This window comes from Suillus subalutaceus, assembly GCF_016647625.1.
Source record: "Suillus subalutaceus strain FC151 chromosome Unknown DFJ58scaffold_198, whole genome shotgun sequence".
Classification (NCBI taxonomy): domain Eukaryota; kingdom Fungi; phylum Basidiomycota; class Agaricomycetes; order Boletales; family Suillaceae; genus Suillus; species Suillus subalutaceus.
In genome coordinates, this window is record NW_024540447.1 from 65,017 (window position 1) to 88,622 (window position 23,606).

A 23,606-nucleotide genomic window follows, 5' to 3' on the forward strand; every position below is an offset into this window, starting at 1 on the left:
CCAAGCACCTATCAAAAGTTCCATCTCTACCCCAAACACCCCTCTCTCATTTACTCACCCGCAGAGTCCGGCCAATCAGTACTACCAAGACCAACCCATGGTCGTTGATCAGCCGCATCGACGCCGAGCTTCTGGTTTCAGAAGGATCCGTGATACGCGCGATCTCAGACCTTACGTAAATCCTCAGCCTTCGGGTAGACGAATGGATGCCAACGGGGTATTTTTATCGGTGCGTGTGGTTTCAATTTGATCGCGGTCGAGCTCTGACATCAAGTGACATAGCCATTGAGGCAATTGACTACCAACATCCTCGAGACATATCATATCTGCAACCCGCAGTTCAGATACGAATCTGCGCACAATCCACGGAGGGTGCTCACCAAGCCGAGTAAGCCTGCCCACAACGAAGGTTACGACAACGAAGATTACGATTATATTCTCTATGTCAATGATTGGCTGGGAAACGAGGATGGTCACAAGTGCGTTGATGCTACATGCTCTCAATGGTATACTGAACTGTTTGCAGTCGATATCTCATTCTGGATATTCTTGGTCAAGGAACCTTTGGTCAGGTGGTGAAATGTCAGAACATGAAGACCCACGAGATTGTGGCAGTGAAAGTGGTGAAAAATAAGCCTGCATACTTCAACCAGAGTATGATGGAAGTCACGATCCTGGAGCTGGTACGTTTCTCTACGAATCATGACGAATTGATGTTCACATTGATTCCCGTAGCTCAACAATTCATGCGATCCACACGATGAGCATCATATATTGCGACTTCGCGACTCGTTCATTCATCGAAATCATTTATGCCTTGTATTTGAACTCCTCTCATCTAACCTCTATGAGCTGATCAAGCAAAACCAATTCCAAGGGCTGAGCACGCAACTTGTGAAAGTGTTTACTGCTCAGCTGTTAGATGCTTTGACTGTGCTCAAGGATGCACGCTTGATCCACTGTGACCTGAAACCTGAAAACATCTTGCTCAAATCGTAATTTCTCATTTCTTTTCCCACACATTTTTCATACTCAATCCGTTTACCAGGCTCCAATCGCCTCAAATCAAGGTTATTGATTTTGGATCAGCGTGTCATGAACGACAGACCGTGTACACGTATATCCAGTCGCGATTTTATCGGTCGCCAGAAGTCATCCTCGGAATTCCTTATACATCTTCGATTGACATGTGGTCGTTGGGTTGCATTGCTGTGGAGCTCTTCTTGGGGCTACCGCTCTTCCCCGGCACGAGTGAGTATAATCAGATTACCCGGATCGTCGAAATGCTTGGGTGCGTATTTCGTCTCACTGGTTGGATTACAAACATCTATTGATACACTAGTCTTTGATCACAGGATGCCTCCAACATACATGCTGGACATTGGAAAGCAGACAAAGCAGTTTTTCGATTCCTACGTAGATGTGTATGGCCAGAAGAAGTACCGCCTCAAAACCTTGGAGCAGTACTCCCGGGAGCACAACACCAAGGAACAGCCAGGGAAGCATTACTTCAAGGCGAACACGCTTCCGGATATCGTTAACACTGCGCCGATGCCGACGTTCAAGTCATCGTCTCGGCAGGGGCACGAAGTGGAAAAAGGTAAGATTAAGTGTTCTCGGCGTTTGCCTGACTTGTTCTCACGTGGCCTGGCAGAATTAAACAATCGAGCGTCGTTCATCGACTTCTGCCAGGGTCTACTCAACCTGAACCCTATAGAACGATGGTCACCCCAGCAGGCTAGGATGCACCCTTTTATCACCGGTGAAAAGTTCACTAAGCCTTTCCAAGTTCGTCATCTTGTCCATCGATCTTCTTGAAAATTTTTACTGACAGATCATTACAGCCCAATGGACACACCGCTACCCAGATTACACAGTTGTCGTCCGCGCCAGGTAATGCAGACCCGAAGCGGCCGTACGGTGGTCTTGTTCCCCAGCAGCCAAAAGGCACCAGAGCATTCCAGGACGCGGCGTCATACAACCAGCAGCTTGCCCAACATCAAGCTTACACTGCGCAGGCGCAAGCCGCATCTCAGGCGGCCAACAATGTATTCCGCAACCCGTACATCACGCAGCAGCAGCAGCAGCCTGCTTCTCAGACACAGCAGCCTCAGCAGCAGCTACCTCCTCCGCCAGTGGCCTATCAGCCACCACAGGATGCATCTGCGCCGTCGTCATTCCCGGCTCAACAGCAGCAGCAGCAGCACACCTTCTCGTCATCCCAGCCTGGGCAGCTTAGTGGGCTCAACCCTTCTGGCGCTGGCTACTCGCAGGGGGCAGGAATCAGCGTGACTGGGATGCTCAACCCCAACCCACCCGTTGCCTCACACTACCCCCCACCCCATGCACGCGCACGGGCCAATACTATCAACCATAGCGATATGATTCCTCCTGCGCTGGCGCGGTTGCAGCATATGAACCAAGATGTGATAGCCGGACGAAACGCACTGACACCTGTGCTCAACCGGGATGACGCTATGCGCGAATGGGAAAGGCGGCAAGCGGGAAAGCCGAGCGCGGCGCAGCCGTACCCCCAGCTCGAATATCTGCAACAACAAGCTGAGCTTGCTGCCGCAAACGGCATGTCCGGGTGGGGTGTATCCACCCGTTACCCGCCGCCGCCTTCCAAGCTATCGCACTCATACCAGCCCACGATTATAGTGGATGACGATCGAAGGGAGGCTGTCATGTCGAATGTCCGGACTGCTGCACGCAGCGATACGAGCGCGAGCGGGTACAATCCCAACGCTATGGTGACTAGCCCGACACAGGCATATGCAGGGAACGCGGCTGGTACCGGCGCGCGGTTCCCCGCAGCATTCCCTTCACAACAGCAAGCCCCGAATCCACCTTTTGACCCGCTGACTCAGCGGACAGATATCGGGGCGCTTTATGTTCCGATGCAGCCTGAGCAATATCAGTCTTATGGTGGAGGTAGTACGGCTCAGGGACCTGGTATGTCGTCCTCAAGGCAAGCTACTCAGACGTCGCAACCGGGTCCACAATCCTTCTATGGGCCAAGTGTGGCTTCGGCCGTGCAAGCTCCGCCGCAGGCAGCTCAACGGAACCCGTTCAATGCGAGTGATGCACCGCAACAGCCAAAGGAGGCGAGAAGACTGAGTGGGATGGATATTTGGTCGCGATAAATGTTGGTTAATAATGTGATCCCCCTCTTCATTCTGTGCGATGGCTTCCACTCAATTTTGACCGGTGCTAGTACGATGTGCTTCCAACCAATTTTTGTGCTTTTTTTCTCAGGCATTCTTGCAACTCTGCCCCATTTACCAAGACATCTTCTATATGTTTTCAGTCTCGCATCATCCAATATTCAGGGCATTTATCATTTTTTTGTCACTGGTTTGGCAACGTTACGCAAAACCTCCGATGGATTTGACATGCTATGCTGCAGTACAACACGTACAGTTCGTCATATCCATCAAGGAACTCGAAATACGAAGCTTCGGTCACTCAGTGGGGCCCGCTGATAACAAATTGAGTTTGCCACAGAAGGCAGCAGAAAAATGGGTATTCGTGGACTATGCCGTGGTTTGGAAGGTTTGGATTGACGGTTCCTAGATCATGTCCCTCGCTACGCTATCGCTAGCAATATTAACGCTTTTTTGAAGTTTGAACCCTACACTAGTGTCACCTCTTGCTCCGGCAGCCGGATAAGTAAGTCCACAAAGTCCTCGGTGTTGTATGCGCTTACTATGTTTCTCCCGGAGTGATGTGGATAGAGGTTATCGTGAAAGTGATCCCTGAAACCGCAAATGTACCTCATGTACACTGTACGAGTGTCAAGATGTTTTGAGCGCGCTCTGCGTATTTTTTTTCTGGTTACCTTCTCAAGATGGAATAATCCTGTAAAGCCTTTGTAAAGGCCAGCCGTGACGTCAGTGATGCTACTTGAAACGGTGAAGATTTAATTTACAGCTCGGTGGTACTGTGGGCGAGACTAGGCTAGACTCAGGCCTTCTAGTTTGCGCCACTCAGGGCCGACTGGAGGTCGTGCGCTTGTGGATGGGGACTACCAGTCTTTTCTCCAAATATGTTAGTTACATTACGACTTTTTATCCGTCTTCAATGAAGCTGCACAGAAAGTAGATATATGTAACCTATTGCTGTCGCCGCGTGCTTAACACGACCGCGGCAGTTATCCGTAGCAAACTTGGCACGTCCTGCTCATCTCCGTCATGTCCTCGTGCAGAGAGCGGTCCGTACAACAGAGCAGCATACGACGCTGCGTATCCTTCCTCTAAATCGCAATATTTGTACTTCTCGATGAATTCTGACCGTACCCTTCTACACTGGCTCTATAAGATACATGATTCAGTTAATGCCTCCTCAACTGATAGCCTGATTTTACTTGATGTATTGAGTTAATTATCTTGCCAGCTGAGCTGTGGTGTTCGGCGTCTTGCTAGCATGGGGCTTCCGACAACTTATGAAAATCTGCCAGCGCAACGAAGCTGCCGGCTGCCGGTCCTTCCGTTTCGCTGTACACAGCCTGACCTTGGCCTTAATGCTGAGTTCTGACGACCTCCCGGCAGATCATCTTGCACAATCCTTGGCATTGTCTTGGACAGTTTCTTTAACCGCCGCATGGATGAATCTTCTGTCATCGACTTCTTATTCAACGCCGCTACCTACGTACGTTATGATGCCGCCAGGACGCCCTTGGATAATTTATCATGCATTCTGTTGTTCTGTAGCCAACCAGATTCCACCGCTAACCTGTGTATTCATTTTATTTGCGAACCCCGGATGAGTTCGAGATCAAGGGATCAAGCGCGGTACTGAAAGATGCGATCAGCGTTCATGAATTTTGCTGAAGAACGGGACTGGACTGGACATCGGCGGCGAGTCCGCGTACTTATCGACGGAGACCTATCGAATACAGATGGTCGTTCCTTCATCTTAGGGTAGAGGAGTGACTTCGCCAGGATCGGGGTAATTACGGGCGAAGTGAAGACAAGTTCGGGCATAAAGTGGTTGAACGAAACATATTCCTCAGATCCCGAATTGCCCTTTGTACAGAGCCATACTAAGTGACAGGCGAAGTTGGTATATGCTCAGATCCTACAACAGCTTTGATTTTTACTTGTGCTCGCCGTCCCCCGGATGAAGTTCTGAATTGATCATAACTGTGTTTTGGACGGACCAACATATGCAGGAGTAGCAGCAACTTTGATCGATCGATCGCTGCTTCTTCTTTATTTGTTATACTCAGCCCCCAGTTGAGGAGAGTTGAGGTTACCCAAATGATCTGGTGATTCGTAAACTATGAGTTTGACTGGGACCCCCATACCCTGTGATGAGAAATCATTGGCCGCTGAATCAAAACAAGCGATGGTCAGGTTTTCGACACTGAAAACTATTCAACAGAGTCCTTGAGGGGTATACGATAGAGCTGTGGAGTTTCAAGCAGCCTTTTAACGAGTCGCTGATTCCTGAGCGCTGAGCTTTGGCTATCGATACGTCAGCATCGATTGGTATCATTGCTACGAGAACCGACCTAGAAGCTGTGGAACCAGAATTCCTTGCCGTAATGAAAGATGTCCAACTGTAAAATATCTATTGACCGACTGGCGGCGCCCGTACTATATTGGTGACCAGCTGAAGTTTCTTCTCTCGCGAAGGACACAACTTCGAAGATGATGAGCATCTACTAGATTAAGAACTTCCACCCTTCGACTCCATCATGATAATTTGCGTCAACGTTAAACGCTTGTAGCTGGTGAAGCTACTCACCTGAACCATGTGCATGAACTACCGTTGACGCCGTCACTGTTTACTATTGGCCTGCCAGGTTCATGGCAACCTACTTATAGTAAGCGAGCTGTCACGTATTATTATCATCACCAGCCGTGTCTACCCAATTTGTTCCGTACTCATCGTCCAGCACAGTGCAGAAGTGTTGTCTGCCTCCATTATTTAAGTATTGTCTAGTGTCTCTTGACTCATAGAAATGCTATCGAAACAAATTATCGCTGTCGCTCGCAGTCGTGCATTTTTCGCTGGCAGAGGTGCTCAATACCCTGCTGTATCATTGTCGAAAGGATGGTGCGTGTTCTCCTGAGTTTTTTTCTCTGCTGTTAACATCGCTGACGAACGGCCGCTTTCTTGTATGTACAGGAAAATCGCCGACACGCATATCAGACGTGCACAGCTCCATTCCAAGACCGTAAAGGTCCCACAGATGGCCGAGTCCATCTCCGAGGGTACACTCCGATCATGGTCAAAACAGGTTGGGGACACCGTCGAGGCTGATGAGGAGGTTGCAACCATTGAGACGGATAAGGTGGGTATCAGCTTGTTGACGCCTCTGAAAACACTAATCCTCCCTCACGCCAGATTGACGTCAGTGTCAATGCACCTTCAGCAGGGAAAATTGTGGAGTTGCTTGCAAAGGAGGAAGACACCGTCAGCGTCGGCCAGGACCTCTTCATAATTGAACCTGGCGAAGGTGGTGGTAAGCCTCGTGTAACTTACGTGATACATCAAATTTTCATATGGCTCTAGCATCTGCTGCTCCTGAGGAGTCGAAGGCAGACCCTGAAGAACCTAGGGACCAGCAACTGGACAAGACGACACCAGAGCCACGCGCACCATCAGCTGCTGACAAGCAGAGCGCCCCAGAAGGACCCAAAGAGTCCAAGAAGGAGGTGAAGAAGCAGGATTCAAAGCCAAAAGAGGACAAGTCTAAAGCACCTATTTCTCCGCCCAAGGCCCCCGGAAATCGGGGCGAGACAAGGGTACGCAGCATTACTATGCCTGTTTTGGTAGTGTTGACGCGCCTCGTCCTTTAGGTTAAGATGAACCGAATGCGCCTGCGCATTGCCGAGCGTTTGAAGGAATCGCAAAACGCTGCCGCTTCGCTCACGACCTTCAATGAGATTGACATGTCCTCTCTCATGGAAATGCGGAAGAAGTACAAGGACGAAGTGCTCAAAGAACATGATGTCAAGCTCGGCTTTATGAGCGCGTTCGCTCGTGCGTGCACTCTGGCACTGAAGGAGATTCCTGCTGCAAATGCGGTCCATCGAGGGTGACGAGATTGTCTACCATGATTTCGTTGACCTGAGCGTCGCTGTCGCGACGCCCAAGGGCTTGGTCACTCCAGTAGTGCGGAATGTTGAGGACATGGGCTTTGTTCAGATCGAGAAGGAGATTGCTGCTCTCGGAAACAAGGCAAGCGCTGTATAGATTGCATTCTCCTGGAGCTTACCTATTGTCTTCAGGCCAGGGATGGTAAGTTGACTCTCGAGGACATGGCAGGAGGCACCTTCACCATGTGAGCTTCTTTGATTCTCAATATAAACCAAATACTAATTTCGTGCGCTTAGTTCCAATGGTGGTGTCTTTGGCTCGTTGTACGGAACGCCCATCATCAACCTGCCACAGTCTGCTGTGCTCGGCATGCACGCGATCAAGGACAAACCTGTCGTTGTAAACGGCCAGATCGTCATCCGACCCATCATGGTCGTCGCCCTCACCTATGACCACAGACTACTCGATGGTCGGGAGGCAGTCACCTTCCTAGGTGAGTACTCTCCATCGTTCCATCTCACGTGACCGTTATCTGACGCGTTGATGCGCCATTTATAGTGAAGGTCCGCGACTACATTGAGGACCCTCGGAAAATGCTTCTTGCATTGAGCTGAGCTTTCCTTGGCGATTATTTCATGCTCTTATTTATTCCATCCGTGATGTACTACATTGAACACCAGGCCATAATTGGACTCCTTCATCCACAAGCGATCACTAATATTCCAGCCTCCGGATGAGGCTCTGATAATTCGCAGAAAGTTAACGAGTTATGTGCCTTTGTTTATTGATTCCCTTACACTGCTATATTCGCTTGTATTTATTGTCAACGTTGTTAACCATAATACAGCAAATACTTGGTTACAGCTTGCACGAAGCAAACCGAAGTTAAATCATTGAGCTCTAATGCGTGGGTGACAGGCTCATTGTCCCAGTCTCAGACAGTTCTGCGCGGCCTAAATTTGAGCAGCAATTGGTGTAGTTTCGATGACCTAGGGGTGTCCAATTTGAGCTGGTTATCACTGTTGATTCGAAATCCATCTAGCACGTGCCTCCTGGATGTGCCGATATGTAACACAGCAGTGTCGAGCCTCGGAGGGGGGACGAGTAGTAAGGGTGGTGTAAGAGGGGAAGTAGAGGGAGGAGGTTGAGTTGATGGGCGGGGATTGGGAACAGGCCTCACATGTGAGGTATCGACAAGCTCTTCTGTGAGAAGCATAGCTGCTGGAGCCGACGGTCCCTCTGGTCGACATCCAGAGGTAGACGCGGGTGCCGAAGCTTTCCTTATCGAGTGTATCAAGATACCACTCTCGATGTCACTCTTGTACGTACTACGACTCATCATTTTCTTTTACATACGCAATCACTCTTTGTTACACCTCATACACGAACACCTTTGATTCTCCCGGGTCTCAATTAGCGTATTGATTGCTCTCCCCGTCGAATATTCTCCCTCAGATTTTCGATACAAAACCGAGGTGTTCTCTTATTCACAGATTTTCCTGAATATTGCCCTACTTAGTTCCGTTCCTGTTCCTAGGTATGGTCCATAGCGAATTTAGCCTTTTCATCCAAGACTGGGTCCCATTCCGGGTCACAGTCCGAGCCTCTCGATTCGTCAGAGAGTGGTGGAAATCAGGATCGATGGCTGACAGCCCTTGATTATGCTGTGCGTTAACGGGATCAAACTGAGCAGGAGACAGAATTACAATTGTTAAGCAGGTGGATCGAGAGTTATCAGAAAAATACATACCTTTGCAAGTTTCTGCCCTTCCGATAAAATACCAAGGCAAGGCAGCAGACCCTTCAAACACCACTCCATTTCCAGCCAGGATATAATATGATCATTCCAAAAAGCCTGGAATATGTGATTGAGCGTGTCATCCCATGGACGGGGAGCACGTGAAAGATGTACGGCCCAGTTGTGACAGGCGTACTTCAGAGCATCGGAAGCTGTTCGACTGCGTTCCAGAGCCTCGTTTGCGAGACTCTTGAAGGCATTCATAGCATGAATTATCTCCCTGTCTGGTAAAAGAAGACTTTCTGGGAATGCAGAAGTGGAATGATGCTGGTGTCTTAATGCGAGGAAAACCGGAAACATCAAGAAATCTGGCAAGGTCTTGAACTGCTCGATTACTTGAAAAGCTGGCAGTAAATGCGCATCACTGATAATGATATACTTCTTGATTGCTTCTGATGTCCTCGAGAATTCTTCCATTGTCACCCAGACGGAGGCCGCAGGAGTGGACTGCCACGCTTGACCATGGGGAGTCTGTAGCCAATCTCGTCCTGCCTGGGTCTGCAGCCAGTCTCGTCCTGCCTGGGTCTGCAGCCAGTCTCGTCCTGCCTGGGTCTGCAGCCAGTCTCGTCCTGCCTGGGTCTGCAGCCAGTCTCGTCCTGCCTGGGTCTGCAGCCAGTCTCGTCCTGCATGGGTCTGCAGCCAGTCTCCTGCCTGGCTCTGCAGCCACTCTCGTCCTGCCTGGCTCTGCAGCCACTCTCGTCCTGCCTGGCTCTGCAGCCACTCTCGTCCTCCCTGGGTCTGCAGCCAGTCTCGTCCTCCCTGGGTCTGCAGCCAGTCTCGTCCTGCCTGGGTCTGCAGCCAGTATCGTCCTGTCTGGGTCTGCAGCCAGTATCGTCCTACCTGGGTCTGCAGCCAGTCTCGTCCTGCCTGGGTCTGCAGCCAGTGTCGTACTGCCTGAGTCTGCAGCCAGTATCGTACTGCCTGGGTCTGCAGCCAGTCTCGTCCTGCCTGGGTCTGCAGCCAGTCTCGTCCTGCCTGGGTCTGCAGCCAGTCTCGTCCTGCCTGGGTCTGCAGCCAGTCTCGTCCTGCCTGGGTCCGCAGCCAGTCTCGTCCTGCCTGGGTCTGCAGCCAGTCTCGTCCTCCCTGGGTCTGCAGCCAGTATCGTACTACCTGGGTCTGCAGCCGGTCTCGTACTACCTGGGTCTGCACCCGGTCTCGTTCTGCCTGGTTCTGCAGCCAGTCTCGTCCTGCCTGGGTCTGCAGCCAGTCTCGTACTGCCCGGGTCTGCAGCCAGTCATGCCCACACGGGGTCCGCAGCCAGTCTTGTCCTTCCTCGGTCTGCAGCCAGTCTCGTCCTGCCTGAGTCTGCAGCCAGTATAGCTGCAGCCAGGCTCCTCCTCTTCGGATCTGCAGCCACTTTCGTCCTGCCAGCATACACAGCAGATATCGATCATCCTGGGTCTGCACCCAGTCGTGCCCACATGGGGTCCCCCGCCAGTCTTGTCCTCCATGGGTCTGCAGCCAGTTTTGTCCTTCCCCGGTCCGCAGCCACTCTCGTCCTTCCTCGGTCCAAAGCGACTCTCCTTCCCAGGTCTGCAGCCACTCTCGCCCTTCCCAGGTCTGCAGCCACTCTCGTCCTCCCTGGGTCTGCAGCCAGGCATGCCCGTCCACAGTCCCCAGCCAAGATTTTAAATTTGAAGTGCGATCTCCTCGAAGCCACAGCATACAGATGACAGATGACAGTGGCTCTGGTGGCTGAACAAGGAACGCTAATGAGTCTTTTAACCTATGAGGATCCTCAGGTGGCATAGCTTTGCTTTGCTTCTTCAATTCTGAGAGTGCAACCAAGAGACCCGCGCTTTTTGGAATCGCTTCCATCAAGCGGAGAGAGGAATAAGCGAGTAGGGCGTGAGGTGATGGCATATTGTGTTCGCGTACTTGAAGGAGGCCGCAGTTTGAGGGGTCGGAAACGTAGTCGCGAACGGATGCGTGATATATATTCACGGGGAGGCTGGTGTCGGTAGGAATATCTATGACAGACCGTAGTTGCACTAGCGTCGTTTCGGTATCACAGCCCTGACCAGGGCCAAGAAGTTTGAGATTTGTGACAGCGGCAGAGGGTCCGCAAGTGCAGCGACAATGGACAAGTGAAGGTATGCCTGCTTGGGATCGGCACATGTGGAGAGGATACAATCGTATAACTTGTACACCTCCGTTCCTGCTAGCAGCTCGCTCGTCAGTTCGAGCATCAGCTGTAACCGATCGCGGGGATCCTTGTATCCATCGTCGACAATAAACTTCATCATCGTAGACGCCACAATGAAACGTCTGCCCGCTCGCCTCGCCAGCTTCGCAAGGTCACCCCCAGATGGCTGCGGGAAATCGGGATGACGGCATTGCAGCTTTCCGAATGAATGCTGCAGAAATATATAGATGTCGTTGTCGACATCGACACCGTCTAGCGAGATGGTGGTAGCAACACCCTCCCCAGAAGTTTTCACTGGTATCTCGCACACCAGCGGGCGCACCTCTTCGTTCTGAAAGGCTTTACAAATATGCGATTCCGAGCGACTCGTGAGCAGAATGTGGGTCGCGGGAAGATCAGGCTCACGAAGAGCCCGTGCAAGGGAAAGGATGAGATCGGTAAGCTCGGGTTCAGACGTGCATTCATCAAGCGCATCGACAACAAACGACAAAGGCGGACATCCGCGCAATCTGAGTTGAAGTTTCCGGAGGGGTTGGAGAAAGAGAGACTCCATCTGGTCGCGGAGAGGTGTGTCTGGGTCTAGTAGGGCAGGATTGTTGCGGATGGCTCTGTTCACATCCTGCCGGATACTTGGAAAGTTGGTGGCAAGTTGGTAAACAAGCGTCGTAAAGAAATATCGAGCTGTGCAGCGGTTTGTGTGCTTGCGCGAGAAAAAGAATGTTCCCGCTAGCCGCATTTCGACGTTCGTCTCTTCTGTCACTTTTAGACCTCTCATCTTTTCAGCAACTGTAAACGCGACGGCAGACTTTCCGACACCAGCCGTGCCATGCAGCCAAATGAGTTGATTCTTCTTTGGATCGTCTAGTAATTCGTGGATATATGTGAGAAGATCAACCCGAGTCCCATCCAAACATTTCGGGTGGGGCTGACGTTCAGGGGAGTTATATTGAGCACCCTTGACAGCGACCTGGGCCAGTCTCGCCCAGGTTTCTTCGAGAACTGTCAAAGAGGTTAGAGAGCATGCGAGAGATAAGAGATGGAAGTACTGACATCGATTGTCGCTCATTGATGAAAGTTGTGATATGCGGCGAGATGCGATGAACGAACTGAAAGTACTAGCTGGGTTCGAGGGTGTGTTTAGAAATAATCTGAGCTGTAGTTTTCTGGAGGGACGACGTACCAAGATTTGAATTGAAGCTTGTCAGTTGTGATACGACTTGGGTCGCGGAACGATCAAGCTGCCAGAGTGCGAGGCGTGATGAAGATGGGATGGACGGATGAATGTTTCAAACTAGTTTGCTCGCTGGATGGTTGTGGAATGCAGTTGAAGCCTGAAGGACGAGTAGGCGCTTGCCGTCCAGTGCTTGCAGGAGGACACGAGGCTGCGGTGCGGCCACACTACCAGTGCACAGCCAGACAGAACCACGTCAGTAGGGCTCAGGCCCAGAGATGAATTAGATATGTGTGCCGTTGTGTGATCCTCTAGATTTCTGTAGTGATCAATTGCATGAGTGTTGTGACTTCTATCGAACAAATGGGAGACTGAAATGCAACGCAAAAAGTTAAAGAGTTCAAATGTGCCTTTGAGCTTATTGATACCCGATATTCGCTTGTATTTATTGTCAACTACAATATGTAGTACCAGCACTATCAAACGCAAGTTAAGTAAAGCATTCATCCGAAAAGGTTCACAGTGCACTGACAGCAGTGCTGTCCAAATATGAATAAAATAATCTCGACGGCGTATTTTATTCTAATCATATTATATTCTCTATCCGCCCCGAGATATTTAATGATAGCGTTATTGTATTCATATTGTATTCATATGGAAACATGGCATAGGGGGTCACGTGCCAAAGGGTCCAACTAAGTTGCAAGCGAAGTTCGAAGTTCGAACATACCTGACTAACGACTGTAAAGCTAGAGGCACAACCGTTATCCTTACCAGCTCGGACTGTAGGTGTGTTGCCCATCAGTGAGCCTTCCAATTGCAACGACCAGGATCCAAGATGCCAAGTAACGACCATAAACTGCCAAGTGCCCGCTCACGAGGTAAGTAACACGACAATAAACTTGAAACTTACAAATTCACCTCGTGGATTTGGTTTGCAGGACCCTCTCTCGCTGTGCGATTCTATTTAATTGCTTTCAATGCATTATCTGCAGCAGGATGGGCCTATGTTATTTACCTCGCTCTTGCCGTATTTAGAGGTCAACGTGCCTCAAGTTCAGCATACGACTTCTTCAAACCACTTGCTTCATACGTGCCGACTTCAATCGTAGCATTTTTAACACCCCAGCCTAAAACAACGAACCTTTTCTCCACCACTCTCGCATATTTCTTACATCCATATGTTCCTGCAACATACAAATCCACGTTCTCCGCCCTTGCACCTGTGCAGTCACTCGCCGCCCTTGAAATATTGCATGTTCTCCTTGGGTTTGTGCGCTCCCCGCTCCCGACAACTGTCGTCCAGGTCTCCTCGCGCCTCACCCTGGTCTGGGGAATCGTCGAGCGCTTTCCCCACACCCACTCGAGCCCGGTCTATACCACTATGATTCTTGCCTGGGCTCTGACCGAAGTGCCACGCTATGCATACTACGCGCTCTCGCTTGCAGGTTGCGGCGTGCCTGCGTGGCTGACATGGATACGCTATTCCACATTTTATGTCCTGTACCCCATCGGCGCAGGAAGTGAGGCCCTGGTCATGTTGAGCACCATTTCTGAGTGGAAGGGCGAAAAGTGGGTAGTGTGGAGCACTGAAGACTGGTTCAAGGCATGTTTGGTAGCAATCTGGGTGCCTGGTGAGTCGTGCATGCTATGTTGCATTTGGTCGCTGACTCCTGGTTCTCGCAGGGCTGTGGGTCATGTATTCGCATATGATGCGCATGCGCCGCAAGGTGCTTGGCGTAGGTAAGGGCCAGAAGTTGGGAGCGAAGCCCAAAGACAGGCTTAAGGCGGAGTGAGATGTGCCATGAACACAAAATATTGCTGACTATTCGCAATACCCTGGAACCATTTACTTTACGATATTATCACGCCCAGAATCGTCCCCACCATTTGTGTAGTGCAACTCGGTATGTGCAATTCATCTGGGGTATCTTCGATCTAGGGTGGGATGCATGTCCTGCGTTCAAGTTGCACGTGCATACAGGTACACAGAGAATTGTGTAGGCAAAGTCAGTCAGTTTTCTCGAAGTTAGCTTAAAGTTCTGGCTAACGAGTCAGCGGTGGCAGCAGCATATTGCGTATCGTATTTGATCCCGCCAACTCAGTGGTGTGAATATCCAATGTCTGGCTTCAGCCAAATGCAGTGTCTTCTTGACTTTTTTTGCATTTTGATTTGGGCTGGAAGGTCAGTTCAGGCTGTTGCGCGCGCTGTTCAATTATGCAGCAGTGGTATATTACCTGTCATATCTGATCCGGCCAACTCATTGAGATGAGTGTCACCTGCCCAATGTCTGGCTTCAGTCGTTGTCCCCACCCTTTCTTTCGTGCAGCATTTTGATCTGGGTCGTCAGATTAGCTTAGGCTGTTATATTACTAGAGCGCGCTGCTAGTCCGAATTGGAATCTATGCCAGTGGGTTTAAAAGACTTGCTTCGCCTTCAGTTCCCATCAGGTTTTCTTCACCCTTTACGTTTTCCGCTACCATGCTTCCCCGTTTGTCCCTTTCCTTTCTCTTCTTGACTGCATGCGTGTTGGGCTCTCCTGTGTATGACATGGTGCTTTATCCCCCAATGTACGTGCGGGATCCCTTTGGAACGTTCAACCACACCCAGGACTTGGTCACCTCGACCGTCGTCCCAGTCTTCGATGTCCAACCTGTGGTGAGCTTCTGGCTCATAGACCCTTCTACAAAACTAACTTGTATGCCCAGATGGCCGAGATAGAAGTCCTCCAAATAAAATACCAGAACGCTCTTATTTTTTTGACTGGCAAGAACCTCGTGGCACTACCAGATGCACTTTCAGATCCCGGGCTCGATGCGCTGTCAGACGCGGCGTTCACCGATACGACGAGCGACCTATCCGGTTTTGTGTTGTTCGGATCAACCACAATATCACAGCAAGCAAACATGAACTTTTCTGCAATGAATGCCACTGCTCAGAGTGCGACGGACCCCCTGATGGACGAGTTACAGAGGACCATCAACGTCCCGTTCTACGGCCCACTCGGATTTGGGAAGAAGTCACAACAGCTCTCAGTGGCCTTTGACACGGGTTTTTCAGATATCTGGATCCCTGTGGGCTGCGACGATTGCATGAACCCGCAATATAACGCCGCTGCGAGTTCAACATACAGGAATACTGGGAATGCGTTCAATGTAAACTACGTGCGTCTCCCTCCCGCTATCTCGGTGCCGGCTTGATGTTGCTGGGCAGCAGGGCCTCAGCTATGCAGAAGGGACTCTTGCGTATGATACGATCAGCATGAGCGGCTTAAAGGTCAACAACCAATACTTTGGTGCTGTCACTGATGTGTCGAGTAACTTCAATGCCGACCCGATCTCTGGCTGTCTCGGGCTCGGTTTCAGCTCCATCGCGACATCAGGGAAGCCAACGTTCTTTGAGAACTTGATTATGCAGGAAAAGGTCGAAGCACCATTCTTCTCTGTGCATTTGACGAGAGGAAAGACGAGCGGGTCGAAAGTACGTTGCGCACTAGCGTTCATATAACTGTAATCGAGAGGAATTTTGTTTTAGATAACTCTGGGTGGTTACGACATGTCCAAGGCGGTGGGACCTCTGACATGAGTCTCGGTTATTTCCAAGGTTGCCCCTCCTGCGCTTTTAAGCATCCCGTCTAACTGGTTCTTATCGGCAGACCTTCTGGGCGGTGCATTTTGACGGAGCTGTTGTCGAAGGGAACTACGTGTCTGGTGACGTCGATGCGGTAAGGTTCAGCTCGTCAGCCGGAAGTTCACGCAGGTTCACCTCGTTTCATATGAACAGGTGATTGACACAGGTTCTAGTTTTATATACGTCTCACAGGCTTTGGCAAATTCGATCTACGCTAATGTCAGTCTCTTGCTATTTCCCTCGCCACCTCACTGACGAATCGTAGATACTCGGGGCTGGCCCCGCAGCAAACTACAGCTCCGGCTTCTTCTCCTTTCCGTGCGACTCCGACCCCACGATTTCATTCTCGCTTGGTGGGCACGACTTCGGACTCAGTATCCAGGACTTTAAGCTCGGACAAGATGGGTATGGGTCAACGTAAGTCAGCGTGTCTTCATATAATGCACGTCGCCTAAATCAGAGCAGAAACTGCATTGGCGGAATCATTGGCCTGGACGACGCATTCATGGAAGGAATTGTCATCATCGGTAAGTTGTTTAGGTATTCGGTTCGTTTGCTCGGATGTTTGTTGATGTCGCGTGTCGCAGGGAATGCGTTTATGAAATCATGTGAGTAGTGTCTTGTTGCATGACGTTCAATCTGGAACGCTCGTGACTGTGATTGTCTAGGGTACTCGATATTTGACTACTCGCACGGGGCGCGGGTGGGTTTCGCGCCTAGCATCAATAATGCACAGTAAAATATTTTGTATAATTGATACTTGTGGATATATAGCGTGTCTAGACATGATAAGTATTATTACTTCGATAGAACTCTGGAGTACACCAGCTTTCTGAGTGCTTGAAAGGTGATAGAAAGACAGCATTGACGCTTCCTGGGAAGGAAGCCCGTGCTCTGCTCACAGGATACGATCTGGTGATGACTTGAACCCCTGAAATCTGTGTGGTTACGGACATGAACTACAAAGTCGCACTGATCACTGCACTTGACGTAGTCAGTGTAAAAACGTTGAAGTATAATTCGCGTGTTTCCAGTGCGGTGAGGTAAACAAGATCCGCGAGGGGCTTTCACATGATGCTGAGCATAACCACTATAAAGTTGTTTTCCGTTGCTGTGTTGCCACGAGGCCAAGTGAATAACAAATCAAAGGAGGTTCGGGATGAGGATGATCCGTATGGCGCTATATCTGCACATTTATTATTTGCGCGTTCCGCGGCTTGCGCGCTGCGCGTTTTCGTCAATTCAGAGTGGGCGCGTTTTAACAAGAGGTTCCGCATTCCCGCACTGCGCGTTTTCATTGAGGGCTTCCGCGTTTGCTTGTTCAAGTCTCTACTAACCGAGTCATTCAAGTTGTGCGGAGCTAACTTAGCGGCTCACGCAGTATCATAGTTTTTTTTTTTTCAAATACATACTGTTTGATACACCCACAAAATGAGTGAGACAACGCGTCCTTCGTACTTAGTCGTCAATGTTTGCATTCAAAGAGTGTGAAGTAAATCATGTACGTGACTCCTGCAAGACATCATTAGGTGAGGCATCGCGAGGATGCAAGGTATAAGTACGGAATGAGATGAGGATGAGGATGAGATAGTGGTATGTACTGCAATGCACGAGAAATGACAAAAACTAGTACCAAATTAGCATGCCTGTCATCAACAAATACTAGACCCGGTCACTTGTCAAACATTGTTTGGGAAATGGTAACTGACCCTCCTCACATGAGCTGGAGGTTAGCGGGCTTCATGGAATAGCGAGAGTCCCAGGGATTGATATGCTCCAGTGTAAAAGGGTCGTCAACGTGTGGTCGAGTGCGCCACAAGACATCCGCCTCGCTGACTGACACAAATTCGGGTGGGGACGATAATGCAGTCTTCGACTTTAGGAATCGGATGGCGGTACCAGCTGGCACTCCGCCGAGTCGACTGCTACGGAATGACGCCGTTTCTGGCAACAACAGCACAGGTTAAATTTTAAGCAAGTAGCACGAATATAAAACTCACTGATGCTATTGGATTGAGCAGGTTGAGTCAACGGAAATGGCTGAGAGCCTGTCGATGGCCCAGATTCTGTCAAAAACAAGGGAATGGCAGCTTGTTGAACATCATTAGCTGATTCTGTTGAGTATATAGTAAAGGATTGAATAATAATAATAAACATAACGGAGGGAAAAACTCTACCCTGTTTTCTTTCGAATCGCTCCGAGTCTCTGAACCTCCGATGGCGATTGATCACTGGTAGGGGAAAGAACTGTGTGAGTTCGTTTCACTGTTGGAACGGATGAGTACACGCATCAAGACCAACACCAAAAACTCACTGTTAGTTCTCTTTGGCGATACAACCTTCATTTTGCCTTTGCCTTTGGGATCCTCGACTTCAGCATCAGTCAACTCCAGTTCTATCAAAGAACTCGCAAGCTCATTGTCCAACTTGGAGATAAATGAATCATTGAGACTGTCCACGTCAGACAAAGCACATCACTGCGATCATCGTGTTCAGAATCTGAACCAGCTATGACAGGTTGAGTGTTCCAAGATTCGTAAACGTCGTCGGGAACCCGGTTCCGTGTGACTGATGGAATTGTTAGGGCAACATGCAGCGAGTAGTACGAGAAAGAAACAGGAACACACCAAATCACAGGTGACAATCGCTGACACTTGCTTTATCTCGGCCCTTGTGTTTCACTAGGTCAGTCCTGGTCGGAAATGCAACATCGACAACCGTTAATGTCTGTCCACTCTTGTTAAGGAGTCGCCAAATAGGCTTCTCTTCTTGTGTCGGCCGTGCTAATGATCGTGATGGCGCTGATGGTCGCTTCTCAACTGGGATATCCAGATAATCAAATACCTTAGGAAACCAGCTTGTAACTGGCTGGTGATCTTGTGATAGGACCATCCACTATCAATGATAAATTGCTCAGGCCGGTCAAGGTAACAGCCCCGGTTCTTCATAGCCTGTATTTCATTTCAGCCATTCTTGCTTGGGGCCTTAGGCACTCTGATGAGACCGTTTCTCTGGAAAATGCTATGAATCAGTGGGTTTAGTAGACTATTAATGTCTTTGACTAACATCGACACCACAAGTCAATAGAGCAATTGATGCGACACAAAAAGTGTTAGCTCTGGTCATGGAAAGGTTAGACGTAGTGCTCCTGCGTGCTTGGCTTCCAATTTTACTAGGTTGCAGTGAGCCACTCATAGTATCCTTGCGATCCTAGAAGCAACTTCAGTACTAATCTTCATGCACTAGCCGATGATCCCGTACCTTTCGCAAGCCAGCCAACGACACTGGGCCCTTAGCCAGTTTACTGTAACCAGCAAGTCGGGTGGAAGAAAGAGTTGATAAGGCTTCCTCTCAGGCATTGGCGAGTGGTACGCCGGCTTCAGTGAGTCGCTTGGTGGTGGACAACTTTTCATTGATGCTTTTGCCACCACTAGCGATTCGGTCAAAAATATTCTTGACGACAGCTGAGGGATTTCCAAGTCGGTGAGGCTGTTCATCCTCTTGGACTTCCAGTGGTTTGCCACTCCGAGTCGATGCCTTGCAAGGGTGTTTGCTGCGACCGTGACCACACTCCACACAGTGGCCTTCATCCTGCGACCGAGCAAAGAATTCCTCGCAGCCGCACACTTGACTGTCAGATTTGGAACCTCTACAGAAGTGCTCCTGATCCATAGTGTTGCTCTCGGAATCCATGCAGAGCAATAGCACTAGTGGGAGAAGGTAGAGAAAGACTTCACACGGAAGAGGAGACAAGAGACAGAAACGACTCGGACCTGAAGAGGATGGTTAACAGGTACTAGATAGTGCGGTTTATATTTAAAGTTTAAAACCTATGACATTCTGCCTGCCTTCTGGTTGACGTATTGTCCGAGTAAGTATTTCAAGAGTAATAAACTACTACGACTCTCATAAGTTTAAGTTACTCTTGCCCAGCCGCTAAAAAGTATGACAACACTAGTAACGCCTGACACCATAGCCTTGCCCGGTTGAACCAGCTCGGTTCAGCGAGAGACACATGTAGTTCTTTCGACCCTCGTCGGCCAACAGGGATAGCCCTCGAAGATCGGATACTCATCACCTTCCCACTCATTTGCTGCTAGGCCTGCAGTCGCACGGTGTTATATCCTCGGCTATGACTTCAATAAGGGTGGCAGAGAATTGCTGGCGTGTTCATCGTTGATGAAAGGATCGATTTGCGATGGAACGCTGATAGCTTCGTGGTGGATATGGTGTCGTTGTTGATCATTGATAGTCTGTACCATATGTAGAGGCTCCTCTTCATTATCACTTTCTTCTTCGTCAATTGGATGCCCCGCTCCACTCTGATGTTGTCGTCGAGTCGTAGTAGGGCCATGTACCCCGTAGTGTTCTTCAATCACATCAGGGTGGACTCCTTCACAGTCGTCTCGATACACGCCAAACTGCATTTGACCTAAAAAAACGTAAATCCTGGGTCACAATGAGATAATTTGTCAGGGTCACATAAATGTAAAACGACGCATTTACCTTAGGGCTCTTATCATTTGTATCAGGACCACGTATCGGATGACAGTTCCATTCCGCCCAGAAATCCGAACAATCTTGATTGATTTCATCGAGGAACAGAGTCTGGAGCAACCAGATATGACTAGGGCTGTGAGGGTTGAGCCCGTGATGGTTTTCAAGTCGAGTGAAAAATGCTCTCCACCTCCTAGCAAACTGCGTGCCAACTTCAACCCATAGACGCTCGATCCGCGAATTCCGTGTAGAACTTGTCCAGAATTAGTACCTAACACAAAGCTGCAGAACAAACACATTACGACTCACGATCCCCACATGAAGGACGCACGACGTGGTCCATTCCGCATTATCATATATGTTGCAACATCGAGGTTCTCTCCTCCACGATCGCCTCGCACACGAGAAGGCGTTCCGAAGTTTTGCATTGCGTGAATGAACAGTTCCAAAACTGTGCTGGAGCGATTGTCGTTACTTGCTCTCAGTCCCGTTATCTAATAGACATATAAATTAGAGTCAGTAATCAACGCAAATGCGTTAAAAAACACATCGCACCGTTCTACAAAACCCGTCAATAAAGCCATGAATCATGATCCCCCATCGAATTAACTTATGGTGGCCATCTACATGCCATAACGCATTGGGGCGCTTCACATGGTATTTCCGTCGACGTTTGACCTGTCCGATCTCGCAGGACTTGGCCTAAGCCGTCAACCCTGCGAAGCGACTCTACTACTCGTCGATGTTGCACCCGGAGACCATGTCTGTGAAGATACCCAACAATGTACGGATACCTGAATCGGGTCGCTTTTTCTTGAACTCCTTGATGAGGAGATCAAGATCAGTATTGGTAAGAGTGGAGTACTTTCTTTCAACTCCATGGCGCTTCATATAGAGTCGCAGCGTGTTTCTGTGGACTCCTAGCGTTTTGGCAAGTTCCGTAAGTCTAATTTGACGTGAATTCGAGACCGCTTCAGAAAGGAAACGCAATGTCGATGAATTTTTTTGGACGGCCTGGACGACCTGTATGCAGCAGTGAGACTGGTTTCTGGAAACGCAACGTTGGTGTCCATTCTGGGATTCACGCATAGTCAACAATCATTCAAAATGAGATAATACGACTCCGAATTTCGAGTATTGTGTCGAAACGACGACAATTGAACAGAGAGATCTCCTAGCAAGGTTGCTGCACAAGTCAGCCAATCATGCATCTCATGTCCCTGCGGGTCATGTGCAAGGGCTTGAAGCAGGGGTATAGCGTCTCCAGATACAGCCTCTAAGTGAAACGTAAGTTGAAGGGGGTCGGCGTCTTCTTGATGCAGAATACGATAGGCACGTCGGTAGATATCTGACAATGTATCATGAGCCGTAAGAAAATTTGCTGACCATGGAGCTTGAGTTGGCATGCGAGATGGAAATGGCGGAAACGCCTGTGGTGGTATAGGCATTACAATCACTGCAGAAATGAGATTTAGAGCATTCAATAGAATGATAGAGTAGCGTACAATGACAATGTATCAAACCCGTGAGAAACATGGTCAGCGGTCACAAACATAGGCAGTCAAACTATAGTTTGACTGCCTTCGTCTAATTTCAACGTCCTGCTAATATGTCGACAGAGTCTGTTGTACCAACTCGACACCCAATCTATTACTTTAATGCGTCCAGCCACATCTTCCAGGTGAGTTTTATTCATCTATCAAAATCATACTAATTTGAAAACTTTCCATTGACAGGTAGAGAATACACTATACAAACTCTGCAGTTCAATCTTATCCGCGTCTTCCAATGTCTTTCATGATATGTTTTCTACCATGGAGAATTCTAGGCAACCAGAAGTAGATGGCATGTGTGATGATAAACCAATTCACCTTAACGGAATATCTCGGGAGACGTTTGAGTTGTTCCTTGAATTCACGTTTGGAAGGTATGTTGATATTTTATGTTTTTAGTCAGTAACTGAACCATTTGTCATGGTAGAATGCTACCGGATCTCATAGCATTGATGAACTCTCGAAATTTCTCCGTTTCTGCGACATGTATCAATGCTCCCATGCACGCGAATTCGTTATTTCCCGCATATATCTTCGCACATTACTGTTTCCACCCAGCTAAGTTAATCAACCTCGCCATCAAATACCACATCCGCCATCTTTCCATATGCTTTCCAGCAACTGGCAGCAGAAACCCCAATTACTGAGCTCACTCATGCCCACCAGGAGTTGATGGGCGACAAAGTTTTTTTGAATGTAGTTTATGTTCAGGCTGCTTGATAGTCACCGCCGGATCATAGCTGCGGAGGAACGAAGATCTTGATGCACTCGAATGAGTGTCAAGACCCAACTGGTTGCAACAAGGACTGGCACGCAATTTGGTGGAATGGTATGGGCCGTTTTCTTCTTGATGGTAGGAATCCACAGCTGTACGACGACGCCGTCAAACGCTTCAAGGAACTGCAGTTTGGACGCGTCAGTGAAGGATGCAAAGACCTCATGTTCAAGATTCTCGATCAGGGAGCGGCATTCAAGCACGCCGAACAATTTGTTTCTGAGACTTGCAGCTTCCTAGTAGAGAAACTGGTTTTCGAGCCTGAGCCTCCTTCGCCATAGTCTTACTAGTACTCATGTTAGTTTTACTCATGTTTGTACCAGTACAAATACTATACTGCAGTGGTCCGAGTCTCAAATTGCTTGAAGGAAAGTAGAGATCATAATTATCATGGCGGCAACTTCAAGTTGAGTTTTGAGTCCAATGAAAACGCGCCAGCTCTGGATTGCGAAAACGCGCAGTGCGGGAATGCGGAACCTCTTGGTTAAACGCGCCCACTCTGGATTGACTAAAACGCGCAGCGCGCAAGCCGCGGAACGCGCAAATAATAAATGTGCAGATATAACGCCATAGATCCGAGATGCAATGCGCCGACGTGTTGTTTACGGCCGAGCGGAAAGAGGGCGTATAACACGTAAACCTCGCTTTTAAGTGACCTAGTATATCGATACATATGATTATGTAAGAGAGTTTCAGATAATCTGGCAAGTTGTAGGTGCGAAGTCCAGTGGCCATTTCGGAGTCGGAATCAATGACTGGTAGTGCTTTATTGGGGTTGCACAATAACAAGTCCAGGCCCAAGAAAATAGAAATTGGAATCTAATGTAATGCAGTATCACTGGTGGGATGTTCAGTGAAAGTACACATACCTGGGCAATTTTTGCCTTCAGACAAAACAACGAAGCAAGATTGCAGACCTCAAACAATCGTCCGCGTCAACACTGCCTTTCGAATCTGGGAGGGCGATGGCAATTCTATAGGGCCT

The 23,606-nt window shown here is 49.2% G+C and overlaps 8 protein-coding genes across 8 annotated transcripts; 5 read left to right on the forward strand and 3 right to left on the reverse strand.

The window, feature by feature from the left end:
• Nucleotides 1–97: 97 nt before the first annotated feature.
• Nucleotides 98–3,146, forward strand: DFJ58DRAFT_669788 (kinase-like domain-containing protein; the record flags this gene model as incomplete). Its single annotated transcript, XM_041382810.1, has 8 exons — nucleotides 98–229; nucleotides 283–479; nucleotides 527–683; nucleotides 736–995; nucleotides 1,049–1,291; nucleotides 1,356–1,600; nucleotides 1,655–1,788; nucleotides 1,845–3,146. The coding sequence occupies 8 exons, from the start codon at nucleotides 98–100 to the stop codon at nucleotides 3,144–3,146; spliced, it is 2,670 nt and encodes an 889-aa protein (XP_041236958.1).
• A 2,822-nt stretch (nucleotides 3,147–5,968) lies between these two features.
• DFJ58DRAFT_847027 (uncharacterized protein) lies at nucleotides 5,969–7,664 on the forward strand (the record flags this gene model as incomplete). The annotated part of the gene is given in 9 exon segments (XM_041393389.1): nucleotides 5,969–6,063; nucleotides 6,136–6,301; nucleotides 6,355–6,472; nucleotides 6,523–6,755; nucleotides 6,810–6,997; nucleotides 7,017–7,200; nucleotides 7,242–7,294; nucleotides 7,347–7,543; nucleotides 7,609–7,664. The coding sequence occupies 9 exon segments, from the start codon at nucleotides 5,969–5,971 to the stop codon at nucleotides 7,662–7,664; spliced, it is 1,290 nt and encodes a 429-aa protein (XP_041236959.1).
• Nucleotides 7,665–8,003: 339 nt separating this feature from the next.
• Nucleotides 8,004–9,148, reverse strand: DFJ58DRAFT_735065 (uncharacterized protein; the record flags this gene model as incomplete). The annotated part of the gene is made up of 4 exons (XM_041386578.1): nucleotides 8,004–8,039; nucleotides 8,096–8,330; nucleotides 8,566–8,735; nucleotides 8,801–9,148. The coding sequence occupies 4 exons, from the start codon at nucleotides 9,146–9,148 to the stop codon at nucleotides 8,004–8,006; spliced, it is 789 nt and encodes a 262-aa protein (XP_041236960.1).
• A 3,740-nt stretch (nucleotides 9,149–12,888) lies between these two features.
• On the forward strand, nucleotides 12,889–14,108 carry DFJ58DRAFT_818844 (PTPLA-domain-containing protein). The gene is made up of 3 exons (XM_041391881.1): nucleotides 12,889–13,046; nucleotides 13,107–13,799; nucleotides 13,852–14,108. Exons 1-3 carry the CDS (start codon nucleotides 13,004–13,006, stop codon nucleotides 13,959–13,961), a joined length of 846 nt encoding a protein of 281 aa, XP_041236961.1. The 5' UTR covers nucleotides 12,889–13,003; the 3' UTR covers nucleotides 13,962–14,108.
• A 770-nt stretch (nucleotides 14,109–14,878) lies between these two features.
• On the forward strand, nucleotides 14,879–16,859 carry DFJ58DRAFT_818845 (aspartic peptidase domain-containing protein). Its single transcript, XM_041391882.1, has 10 exons — nucleotides 14,879–15,330; nucleotides 15,380–15,646; nucleotides 15,701–15,733; nucleotides 15,822–15,890; nucleotides 15,950–16,015; nucleotides 16,062–16,213; nucleotides 16,262–16,323; nucleotides 16,384–16,404; nucleotides 16,465–16,573; nucleotides 16,719–16,859. Exons 1-9 carry the CDS (start codon nucleotides 15,073–15,075, stop codon nucleotides 16,533–16,535), a joined length of 999 nt encoding a protein of 332 aa, XP_041236962.1. The 5' UTR covers nucleotides 14,879–15,072; the 3' UTR covers nucleotides 16,536–16,573; nucleotides 16,719–16,859.
• Nucleotides 16,860–17,233: 374 nt separating this feature from the next.
• Nucleotides 17,234–18,334, reverse strand: DFJ58DRAFT_173834 (uncharacterized protein). The gene is made up of 5 exons (XM_041379033.1): nucleotides 18,208–18,334; nucleotides 18,136–18,152; nucleotides 17,974–18,027; nucleotides 17,797–17,910; nucleotides 17,234–17,740 (listed from the first exon to the last, which is right to left on the reverse strand). Exons 1-5 carry the CDS (start codon nucleotides 18,240–18,242, stop codon nucleotides 17,511–17,513), a joined length of 450 nt encoding a protein of 149 aa, XP_041236963.1. The 5' UTR covers nucleotides 18,243–18,334; the 3' UTR covers nucleotides 17,234–17,510.
• A 1,857-nt stretch (nucleotides 18,335–20,191) lies between these two features.
• DFJ58DRAFT_669781 (uncharacterized protein) lies at nucleotides 20,192–20,557 on the reverse strand (the record flags this gene model as incomplete). The annotated part of the gene is made up of 1 exon (XM_041382808.1): nucleotides 20,192–20,557. A coding segment is annotated over one exon (366 nt), but the record flags the coding sequence as incomplete, so codon positions are not given.
• Nucleotides 20,558–22,608: 2,051 nt separating this feature from the next.
• DFJ58DRAFT_669800 (uncharacterized protein) lies at nucleotides 22,609–22,902 on the forward strand (the record flags this gene model as incomplete). Its single annotated transcript, XM_041382812.1, has 1 exon — nucleotides 22,609–22,902. The coding sequence occupies one exon, from the start codon at nucleotides 22,609–22,611 to the stop codon at nucleotides 22,900–22,902; it is 294 nt and encodes a 97-aa protein (XP_041236965.1).
• Between the last annotated feature and the right edge of the window lie 704 nt (nucleotides 22,903–23,606).